The sequence below is a fragment of the Hippopotamus amphibius genome, chromosome 2 (assembly GCF_030028045.1).
Source record: "Hippopotamus amphibius kiboko isolate mHipAmp2 chromosome 2, mHipAmp2.hap2, whole genome shotgun sequence".
NCBI lineage: Eukaryota > Metazoa > Chordata > Mammalia > Artiodactyla > Hippopotamidae > Hippopotamus > Hippopotamus amphibius.
In genome coordinates this window covers 216,349,286-216,361,612 of record NC_080187.1, presented here as the reverse complement: position 1 = coordinate 216,361,612, position 12,327 = coordinate 216,349,286, and the positions used below count along the sequence as shown (strand labels likewise).

Below are 12,327 nucleotides of genomic sequence, written 5' to 3'. Positions count from 1 at the left end.
AACTCAGTGCACTTGATATCCACTTCCACTATTACCAAGATTTTTTTTTTTTTCCCCTGAGGTTTACCAGAGATTCAACTTCTGCCTCCTCCTCATTCTGCTCAAGCCTTCTGCAATCCTGGACTCTAATCTGTGGGTCCTTGTCCTTTGCTACATCCTTTCCTAATTTTCCTGCTTTAGGTCACCTAGTTGTGTGGGCCTTTTCCCAATTTGCAGACTCTACCACTACAATCTCATACATTCCCACAGTTTGAACTAAATCAAGTTTATGAGAGGAGCAGGTAAACTTGACCTCTCTTCTGAGTATCAAACTCACATTTTTATCTGGCTATAGGCTTTCTCTTGACTTGGCTGTCCCATGGGCATGCTCCACAGAGAGCTCCTCTTTCTGGCTCTTCTGATTCATGTTTCAGCTAACAGCATCACCACCCTCCTGGCGTTGTTCTCCTCATGTGAACTCTTAGCACAGCGCCTCATCCGACATCCAGCCACTCACCAGACACGGTCGACTACCTGCCTCAACTCTTTCAACACCTGTTACTTCTTCTTCTTTTTTTTTTTTTTAATTTATTATTTTTTGGGGGGTACACCAAGTTCAATCATCTGTTTTTATACACATATCCCCGTATTCCCTCCCTTCCTTGACTCCCCCCCCTCGAGTCCCCCCCACCCTCCCCACCCCAGTCCTCTAAGGCATCTTCCATCCTCGAGTTGGACTCCCTTTGTTATACAACAACTTCCCACTGAATATCTATTTTACAGTTGGTAGTATATATATGTCTGTGCTACTCTCTCGCTTCGTCTCAGTTTCCCCTTCACCCCCTGCCCCCTCCCAAACCTCGAGTTCTCCAGTCCATTCTCTGTATCTGCGTCCTTGTTCTTGTCACTGAGTTCATCAGTACCATTTTTAGATTCCGTATATGTGAGCTAGCATACAATATTTGTCCTTCTCTTTCTGACTTACTTCACTCTGTATGACAGATTGTAGTTCTATCCACCTCATTACATACAGCTCCATCTCATCCCTTTTTATAGCTGAGTAATATTCCATTGTATATATATGCCACATCTTCTTTATCCATTCATTTGTTGATGGGCATTTCAGTTGCTTCCATGTCCTGGCTATTGTAAATAGTGCTGCAATAAACATTATGGTACAAGTTTCTTTTGGGATTACGGTTTTCTTTGGGTATATGCCCAGTAATGGGATTACTGTAATTGTTTTCCATAGTGGCCACCTGTTGCTTCTTTTCCACAGTCCTATTTCAGTATCTCATTATTACTTACCTGGACTATTGCAATAGCATAATGACTGGCTTCCCTGCTTACAATCCTTCTGGACTCTTTCACCACAGTTTACCTCCAAAATCATTAATCTTACATCATCTCTCTGTTTAAAAATCCTTAATAGTTTCCCACAAAACACAGAATAAAGCCTAACCTCTTAAGCTCATCAATCAAAGCCTCTAAATTCGGTCCCAAATCTTCCCATAGCTCAATTTTCCACTATTCTCTTCACACACTGTATTCACCCCTAAGAATAGCGTAAAGTGGACACTAGAGGCCCTTTTTTTATCGGCACTGAGGTGAGTGTTAACAATGACTTCTTTCTTTTATTAACCTTTATCTTTACATCTCCACACCACTGTGAACCTTTATTATAATGCCTTGTTTAAAAGTTATTTATGTCATTGTCTTTCCCACTGGAATATATGCTCTTTGAGAGCAAGGCTTTTGTCTTATTCATGTGTATTTCTGTAAACCCACACAGATATCACAATGTTTTACACAGTAAATGTTTGCTGAAAGGTCAAGAAATATATATTGAATGCCCACTATGTACACAACACTGTATCAGATGGTATATAATGCTGTCTAATGCTAAGGGTATTAGATTACTAATATAATAAGAATATATGGACTAACAAGCCATGGTCCCTGCCATGGGGAAGCTCAAGTGTAACAGTGGGGAGGGGAGTCATGTTACTTTAATTGTGTAATGGTAGTATTGTATAACTGCAGAACTGTAGCATGATAAAGCAGTGGTAGAGAAATCTACTAGGCATAGAGTGGGTACACACAGACAAGCCATCAGCCTGTTCTCAGAAGATCAGAGAAGGGACTTCCCCGGTGGTCCAATGGGTAAGACTCCACGCTCCCAATACAGGGGGATCAGGTTCAATCCCTGGTCAGGGAACTAGATCCCACATGCATGCCACAACTAAGGAGTCTGCCTGCTGCAACTAAGGAGCTGGCATTCCGCAACTAAGGAGGCTGCCTGCCGCAACTAAGACCAAGTACAACCAAATAAATAAATAAATAGAAGATCAGAGAAGAAAATTGACAAAGCTGGATTCTTTAAGAAAATAGAGGAGTTTTCTAGGTACATGGGAAGAGAGTGGTGGAACAAATAGCTACCTTTGTGTCAAATGATGTGCTGAGCACTATATACATCTCTATGTACATACTGACTCTTGTGATTTTTCACAATGGCTTTAAGAAGAATGAAATATTATCTCTGTTTTACGATGGATAAAGACACTGGGCTTAGAAAAGGCAAGTAACTGGACCAAGGTAACACAGCTAATAAACTGCTAAAGCACAAATTTAAACCCAAGTCTGTCTGACAACAGCCCAAATTCTTAACCACGTCATCAACAGTCCTCAAATTCTGTGTGTAGGAACCACCTTGGGGTGCTTGCTAACAGTGCAATCACCCAGGCCTCACTTCCAGAAATGCTGATTCTGTAGGTGTGAGAGGGGATTGAGGTAACTACATTTTTAATGAGGTGATTCTGAAATAGGTCACCTGCACATGACAATGCTCTTCCCAGAAGAGCAGTTCACAGAGAGGAACTAGTGTGTGCAAAGCAGGGCAGCATGCAGCAGGCGCTATTTATAATTTGTGCTGAGAGGATGGGACTAGAGAGATAAGTAAGGATACGTGCCTTCAAGAAGCTCAGTATCAAATGACCCAAAATCTCTCATTTCTTAGCTTTTTCACTGAAAAGACATTATGACATCATTTTTAAACAAAATAAAAATTGCCTATAATCATCACCACTCTAACTTAGAAACTGTTTACATATTACCATTTTGTAGGTCAATTTTTTTTAAAGTTATGGTCATAGTATTTGGTATTCTGCTACTGTAATGTGACATTTTACAAAAAATGTATTCCATGATTTTATATAGTCTTCATAATGACCATTTTTAATGGCTGCAAACATTCCATTGGGTTGATATACCATAATTTATTACATTGTTTCCTTGATATCAGGCACCTAGTTTGTCTCCAATTTTTGTCAGTGCTAAAATTCTTAAGGATTATAACATTAGTAACCTTCTCTCATAATTTTAAGGAAAGATGCTTATGACTTTGAAGGAATGAGACAGAAAATATCTAAATGCAGAGCCTATCAAAATATGCTCAGGCTAGTGCCTAATATTAATGAAGAATAGTAGTGAGTGACCAAAAGAATGCTGAGAAGTAATTTTCCATTATTGTTAACAACAAACATGCATTATTTTATTATATTTATGTATACTTCATGGTTTACAAAAGCAGCTTCACTACACAAAAACATACACATAACGATCTTACAAGGTAGGTAGGGCAGTGGAAATCAAGAGAGGTTACATGACTTGCGTGGGAATACACAATTACAAATTCAGAATTTGGACCCATGTCTGCTGACTATTTTTCTTTACTCTGTGTTGTGATGTCTTTTAGTTGAAGACCAATACAAATCATAACGATATTCACGTTGAATGAAAAACAGAATAAAGCTATGAACTGAAATGTGTCTTCCCAAGACTCATATGTTAAAGCCCCAACCCCCAATGTGACATACTCTCTCCCCCACCCTCCCAAGCCCTGACATAAGGACACAACAAGAAGGTGGCTGTCTATATGCCAGAAAAAGAATCCTCCTTTCCAGTCCCCAGAACTAGGAGAAAATAAATTTCTGTTGTTCATAAAACCATCCAGTCTATGGTATTTTATTATGGCGGCCCAAGCAGACTAAGACTTTCTTACTGAGAAGTGGGGTACTGCTGCAAGCAATACCCAAAAATGTAGAAGGAGCTCTGGAATTGAGTTGAAGCTGGAAGAGTTTTAAGATTCATGATAGATAAAGCCTAAATACTTAGGAACAGACTGTTGCTAGAAATATGGACATCAAGGGTGAGTCTGGTGAGGTCTTAGAAATGAGGAACATATTATTAGAAAATAGAAAAAAAGGTGAAATTTCTCATAAAGTGGCAAAGAACTTGGATAAACTGTGGTCCAGCATTTTGTGGAAAGTAGAACTTGTGAGCAATGAAATTGGATATGCAGCTGAGAGACGTCTAAACAAAGTGTTAAAGGAACGACTCGTTTCCTCTTGACTGCTTGCAGGGAAGTGCAAAGGGAGAAAGAATTGAAGAAGGAATTGTTAAGCAACAAGGAACCAGAGCTCGAAGATTTAGAAAACTCTCAGCCTACTCACGCTGCAAAAAATGAGAAAGCTTGTCCTAAAAAGAATATTAAGGGTGTGACAGAACAACCATTTGATAAAGAGATAGAGTGTGACTTGTGGACTTAATCAGCCATCTCAGCAAAAGCCAGAAATAGAGATGGGGGTATACCAGCAAAGGCATTGTCAGTTTGAATTAAAGGGACAGAGAAAGCTGGATGGAGTGAAGGAAGGCTGATGGACTTCTTGGATTCTACAGGACTGGACCATAGAGCTATTGAGCTGTGAAAGTGCACTATTCTTTGAGGAAAGGGAAAAGTGACCCTGAAGGTGTTTCAGAGATCATCACAGGGCCAGGGCTGCCACTCCCACCATAGGCCCAGAAGCATGGCTCCTTCCTCCTTGGTGTTGAAGAGCAGGGCTGTCTCTCCAGGATTGGAAGGCCAGGAAGAACCTGGCCAGTGCCTCAGGGGTAGGCTGCCCTGGCAGAGAGTCATATGGGCGGGGCCCTTACAAAGAGCCAAAGGATCAGGGTGCCCAGCAGAACCACGGGGGTGATGCTGTCACCCCAGTGGGCCTGGAGGACACAGTACTGAGTCAAAGAGGATTATTCCTGAGCCTTAATATCTAACAGAATTTGCCTTGCAAGGTTCTGGACTTGCTTGGGCCTCATCATCCCTTCCCTTCCTTCTGATTTCTCCCTTTTAGAATGGGATTGTCTATCCTATGCTTGTCCACCATTGTATTTTGGAAGCACATAGCATGACTAGTTTCATAGGTTTACAGCTGGAGAGGAAATTTGCCTCAGGATTTATCAGACCTTGAGTTTCACACATGTCTGATTTAGATGATATTTAGATGAGACTTTGGACTTTACACTTTAGAGTTGATGCTAGAATGAGTTAAGACCTTTGGGGCTGTTGGGATGGATTGAACACATTTTGCATATGTTAAGGATATGAATTCTGGGGGGCCAGGGGCAGAATGCTATGGACTGCATTGTGAACCCCCAAATTCACATGTTGATGTGCTAACACCCGACGTTACTATATTTGGAGATAGGGCCTACAAAGAGGTAATTAGGGTTACATGAGATCACAGGGTGGGGCCTTGATATGGATTAGTGTCCTTATAAGAAGAGACACTAGAGAGCCCCCACCCTCTTAGCCATGTGAGGACTTCGGAAGAAGAAAGCCATCTGCAAGGCAGAAAGAGAGCCCTCGCTAGAAACTACATCAGCCAGAACGTTGATCTTGGACCTTCCAGCATTTGGAACTGTGAGAAAATAAATTTATGTCATCCAGTCTTAGTATTTTGTTATGGCAGCTTGAGCAACCTAAGACAACACCCAAAGTTAAGATCTTAGTACTCTATCACTGCAGTGGATTTGGTATTTAAGGGGTAGTATTCTTTGGCTTTCAAATTATTAAATTCTAGCACTGACTTCCTTTTGTAACATTTTAAAAGACCTTTTAGTCTCTTCAACAGACATAGAGAACAGACTTGTGGTTGTGGAGGGTGACCGGGGGTGGACTGGGAGTTTGGTGTTAGTAGATGCAAACTATTACCTATAGAATGAATGGACAATAAGGACCTACTGTATAGCACAAGGAACCATATTCAGTGTCCTAGGATAAACCATAATGGAAAAGAATATAAAAAAGAATGTATATACATGTATAACTGAGCCACCTTGCTGTACAGCAGAAATTAACACAATACTGTAAATCAACTATACTTCAATTAAAAAAAAAAAGAGAGAGGACAGTCATACCTGTTAAGCTACTCTAAATTCCATTAGTATGGAAAGAGATATTTTAAGAAGACAAACAGTAAAAAAGCTGTTTGTTTGAGCCAACTGTTGGTGTTTTTTGCTTATCTCTGCAAAGGCAGGGTTCACAGTGTCCTTTATTCCTTTAAGATTGTAACTATCAATTGGGTACCTCTAGAAATGCCTAGAGGGTCTTCAAAGAGACATTTATATTCACCATTTAGTGTAAAACATCCTTTTCCAAACCTGCCAACAACTCTCAGTATATAACCACTTGCCACCTGTTCTTTGGAGATTGCTTTTGCATCATTACAAGCAAAGAAATCAATACCAAACCATTGATTTGGGAAAGAGACAAGATTGCACAGCAATAATACATAAAGTTAGTCAAGCTCTACTTCTTAGTTGTTTTGAAACAACAGATAGTTCAATGTCCCTTTCTGAAATAGGTACTCATCCTGCACTGGCAATCTTATAGCAATACAGGCCCAAGATAGATGAGGCCCCATAACTCCAACTGGCATAATAGCTCTTGAATGCTACAAAGAGTCTCAAAATACATTTTTAGACTCAACAGTAATGTATTAACTTGAATCTAGATCCTCTCTCTGCAGTTTACCCCTCAGTTTAATTTAAAAAGTGTGCGCTGGGGCACAGGGTCATTCTGCGAGTGTCACCAGAGAGTGAAGTGGCTTAGGCGCTGCAAATGCAGAGAGCAGCCAGCTGAAGGTCTGCTCCAAATATATATTCTGCCTTGATAGACAGGTAAGGCCAATCATTCACCTTATCCATTAATTTACTAAGACACCATCTGGTCTTTCTAAGCCAAATTAACACGTACAAGTCATTTAGATATGTTAATTAGTTTTGAACGAGTGAACAGAATCAACAAAAAGGGACTGTGGGAAGGGAGAACATTACCTTAAGTTTACACAGAGCTTGATGTTTTTAGAAACTCTTTCACATGTATTATCTTACTTGATCCTAACCTCAGTCCCACAACGTAGATGGATCATCATTGTAAACATCTAAAAGGGGAGGAAATTGAGGCTCAAAGGATTGTTGCTCTCTTAAAGTAACCTAAGGAAGCAGCTGAGGGATAGTGAAAGAAGTGAGTTCCGATCAGGGACATTTTGTTCTCTTTTAGCCAAACAGCCCCACAAGATGGGTACCATTATTATTTCTTTCTAAAGCTGAGGAAACAGAGACTCGGAGTAGAAACTTGTGACAGAGCTACTACGTGGCAGAGTCAGGATTTGAACCCGATCTTCTGGACCTCAAAGTCCATGCTTTATTTATGACACTGATGAAGCCTACGGCTTACTGTTACAGTGAATGTAACTGCTCAAGAATTCTTGATGTTAAGACTTTTAGCCTTCTTAAAGAAGGGGGTTGCTGGAATGCGTGATAGACATTTAAGAAATTAATATGTGACATGACAGACAAAGTGTAGGCTATGGGGTCAGAGAGAGCTGTGTTTAAATCCTAGCTCTACTGATTGCCAGCTGTGTGACCCTAAGCTTTATTCTCCTTATCTGTCAAATGGATAAAAAGATCTTAACCCCATGAAATCGATGTGAAGATTAAATTATATAATACAAAAAGTTCCTGGTACATCAATAAATATTGGTTATCTTCCTCTATAAAAATGTTTCTCCAGGAAGCAGAGGAGTTAGAAAGTAGGGATAGACAAGGGTCTCCTATTTGCTAAAGAATAAAGACAGAAACAGAGTGGAAGGCACAAACAGACCTCATTTGTACAGGAGATCTTTGCAAACAATCACAGCTCAAGGATTACCTACTTCAGGAAGAATTTTCCGGCATTGAGGGTCTGGGTTAAGGTCCTTCTAAGTTCACACAGAACTCTGTTTACTTCTGTCTTAGCATTCAGTATACTGTGTTATAAGTCTGTCTCTTTACATATCTGTTTTCTCCTCTAGATAATAAGTTAAGCCCTCTTCTATTACAATATCTGGTGTAAGGTAGATGCGCATAAGTTTTTGCTGAATGGAGGAATGAGGAAAAACAAAACAAAACAAAACCAGTCCCATCTCAATAACAGTGTGTTGGAGAAGATTAAAATCAGATTCATAGTATTTTCTTACCTTGACTGCGTAGTTATTAAGTGGATCTTTTGCATATGAAGCTGTGTAGTAAACTGCATCGCCTGCCTCACAACATGGCTTGTCGCTGGTTAGCCTGAAGTCTGACCAGCTGTCCACCCCAAAACGGAGCTGATCTTTCTGCCCAGCCATGAAGAGGTCTTCACATTTAATAGCCAGTTTCTTCAAGGCATCTGTATGAAGGTTTCGGATTTTACCCACCACTTCTTCACGGTTCTCAAGTCCTCGATAAAGTGCTTGCCTCTGTGGCTTCTGGATACCCCGGCCCTGTCTACAAGAGGGACCACGCCGGCTGGACAGGGACTCTGTGCTGTTGGAAAATCTTTCCTTAATACTGAGAGTGGTTAAGCTGGAGATGCTGTTTGCTGCTGAGGGCACAGGTCTCTCCTTGTGCAAAGGTCTCTCTAAGGAGTCATAAGACTCAATGTCCAGTCCCTTAAGTTCATAACTGATTGAAGAGCCAGCACTGCTGGCATCCCAGTTGGGGTCAATATCATAGGTGGGATTAGCCATGACACAAAGAGTAGTTTCCAGGGATTTCTGGAGATCTTTGGAGATTGGCTCTGTGTTGGCTCTTATGATCATTTTCTTTGGCAGTGGGGGTGGTGTAGGTTGAGAAGCATTAGGTGCTTCTTGGTCTGTTTTCCCACCAAAGGCAATGGCATCATCCAAAGCTCCCTTAGGCTGCCGTGGATGCTTGGGAGGTATCATGGCTGCTCTAGATTGCCCTGTATTGGTTTAAAAGAAAGAAAGAAAGGGAAAAAAGGAATAATTAAGTAAAATTTTCATTCTTGTTACATAATTGAAACTTAAGCAGAAGTAAGGGAGGTAGCCATGAGAATACAGGAAGTCAATGCCTTAATCCAAAAATAGTAAAAGAAAACAAACAAAGAACAAATAGCTAAATTTCGAGGTAAGAATCCAAGACTTGATGGGAGCAAGGTAAGAATCCAAGACTTGATGGGAGCAAAAATGTAAACAATGTCTCAGTATTTCTTTGCCATAGAACAGGGTGATGGGCTTTGTTTTCAAGAAGGAATAAAGATTCTCCACTCCTGGCCCCAAAAGTGCTGTATTCTCCACACTAGAGGACTAATGAGTGACAGACACCAAATGATTGTGCTGTGACAGAAGAGAGATGATAGTATTTGTGGATTAAAAAGATACTTGGAAGCATTATTAAAAACAACTGGGATTAGCAAAATGAGACTGCTAAACTGGTGCTCAGAAAATACAATTCTATTCTTTTAACTTTGTTCCAAAGTTACATTGTATTGTATACAACACTTGTCATTCTCCATCCAATACATATGCATACAATTTCATAAACCATGTTATTTCATTTCACTACAGAGATGGACTCTGGCACCACTTAAACTGGTTTATGTATAAAATCCCTGAGATTGTGGTACGGGGAACCATGTATACAAGCAGTCAACTGCTGTTTCAAACATCATTCACAAACTCTTACATGATTCTGTTTTATTTGGGGGCCATATAAACTGTGATTTGAGAGATTCTACTTTTGAACTTCTCTTACAACTAGCCCTAGTTACAGAACTAATCATCTTTGTTCCCTTTCCAGAATTTATGCTTAGAAGAAGATAAAACACATAAATATGTGATCAATGACACCTTCAGGACTTATTTTATAATGGAGAAGGGGCATTTTTTTTTAAGACAGAAAAATATACCGTGAAATTTTAATAAAATCTATTAAAATTAGTAATGTTATTAAAATGAAATCTCCACTCAATACTTCAGAGTTAGAGCATAATGCTCTGCTATGCATGGAATTATGTTCTCTCTCCCCAAATATACTGAAGCCCTAACCTCTGGTACCTGTGAATGTGACCTTATTTGGAAATAGAGACTTTGCAGAGGTAATCAAGTTAAGATGAGGTCATTAGGGCGGGCCTCAATCCAATATGGCTGGTGTCCTTATAAGAAGGGAAAAACGTCATATGAACACAGACACACAGGGAGAACACCATGAGATGACAGAGGTAGAGACTGGAGTGATGCAGTTGCAAGCCAGGGATGCTAAGGATTGGTGGCCATCACCAGATGCTAGGAAGAAATAAGGAAGAATTCCACCCAGAAGCTCGGAGGGAACGTGACCTTGCTAACACCTTAATCTGGCTCCAAGCTGCCAGGACTACAGGAGAAAAAATTTCTCTTGTTTTAAGCCACCCAGTTAGTGGTGCTCTGTTATAGCAGCCCTAGGAAACTATGCTCCTGCTGGTGATCAGACAGAACAGAAGGCGCTGGGTAGTCTTGGGGATGATAATGAACAAAGGTGGTGGTTTGTTTTATTAAAAATCATGTCCTTGTATCAGTGCCAAGGGGAAGCACCACATCAACTGTGGCTGTAAAAACAATATACTCCACTTCCCATGCGTGCAACTCTCTTCAAGAACACGTAAGAGTTTACACAAAGTTTGACAATATATAAGCAAACCTAAGGAAGGACCCCCTTTCTCCACCAACGGCAGGTAGCAATATTCTTTTACAAGGAACAGAGCTACATTACATATAAATAAGAAATATGTATATACAGACAGCATGAGGATGAGACAGAGAAGGTGTCTGGGAATGCTAAGTTCTAAAAGGGCCAGGACTTCTGTTTTACTCATTGTTGTACCCTCTATGTCAAGAATCAGAGCCTGTATGTAATAGATGCTTAATAAATGTTTCTTGAATGACTAAAGGAATAAATATTTAGGGCTAAAAGAGGCAAAACTGTAAGGTACCTGTAACAAGTAAAGATACTGAATTAGTAATTTACAAAATCTCCACAAGGAAAAGTCCAGGACCATATGGCTTCATTGATGAATTCTACCAAACATTTAAAGAAGTATTAAAACCAATTCTTCATTAATTCTTGCAAAAAACAGAAGGGGAGGGAACACTAACCAACTTGAAACCTATGATAGGCCAATATTACCTATATATCAAAACAAGAGAAACACAATACAAGAAAACTACAGACTAATATCCCTTATTACTAGGCACAAAAATCCTCACAAAATACTAGCAAACTGAATCCAGCAACATATAAAAAGGAATACACATCACAACAAATTTGGATTTATCCCAGGAATGCAAGGTTGGTTTAACATCTGAAAATCAATCAATGTAATACACCATGTAAACAGAATAAAGAGGGAAAAAAATCTCACATGGTCAGCTCAATGGATGCAGAAAAAGCATTTCATAAAATCCAGTACTTTTCATGATAAAAACATTGAACACACTGGGAAAAGAAGGGATCATCCTCAACCTGATAAAGGTCACCTGTGAAAAACCAAGAGCTAAATTATACTTAATGATAAAAGACTAGATTTTTCCTGATTTGAAGATCAGGAACAAGACAAGGATTTCCACTCCTGTCACTTCTATTCTACATTGTACAGGAGGACCTAGCCAAGGAAATCATGAAAAGAAAAGAAATAAAAACATCCAGATTGGAAAAGAAGTAAAACTATCTCTACTCACAGGTGACATAATCTTGTATATAGGAAAGCCTGAGGTAACCATGAAAAACTATTAGAACTAATATACCAGCTCAGCAAGATTGCAGGATATAAGATCAATATAAAAAATCAATTGTATTTCTATACAATAGCAATGAATAATCCAAAAGCTAAATTAAGAAAACAATTCCACTTACAATATCATCAAAAAGAATAAAGAATTTAGGATGTTAAGATGAAAATATTCCCCAAATTGATCTAAAAATTTAATGTAATCCTCATCAAAATCCCAGCTGACTTTCTTGCAGAAACTGACAGGATGACTCTTAAATTCATATGGAAAACAAAAGATCTAGAGTGGGCCTCCCACTCAAATCTTGAAAAAGAACAGTCAAAGAACCCACATTTCCCAACTTCAAAACTTACTTCACAACTATGGTAATCAAGACTGTGGGGTACCACCATAAGGGTAGATGAATTGAACAGAATTGAGAGTCCAG

The 12,327-nt window shown here is 39.5% G+C and overlaps 1 protein-coding gene across 13 annotated transcripts in view; it reads right to left on the bottom strand.

Moving 5' to 3' along the window:
- PEAK1 (pseudopodium enriched atypical kinase 1) overlaps positions 1-12,327 on the bottom strand; it is a 272,370-nt gene that overhangs the window by 15,421 nt on the left and 244,622 nt on the right. For all 13 annotated transcript variants that reach the window (XM_057723460.1, XM_057723457.1, XM_057723463.1 and 10 more), the window contains one exon: positions 8,334-9,079. In XM_057723460.1, the coding sequence (XP_057579443.1) occupies positions 8,334-9,079 (746 nt within the window). The remainder of the gene's footprint in view (positions 1-8,333; positions 9,080-12,327) is intronic.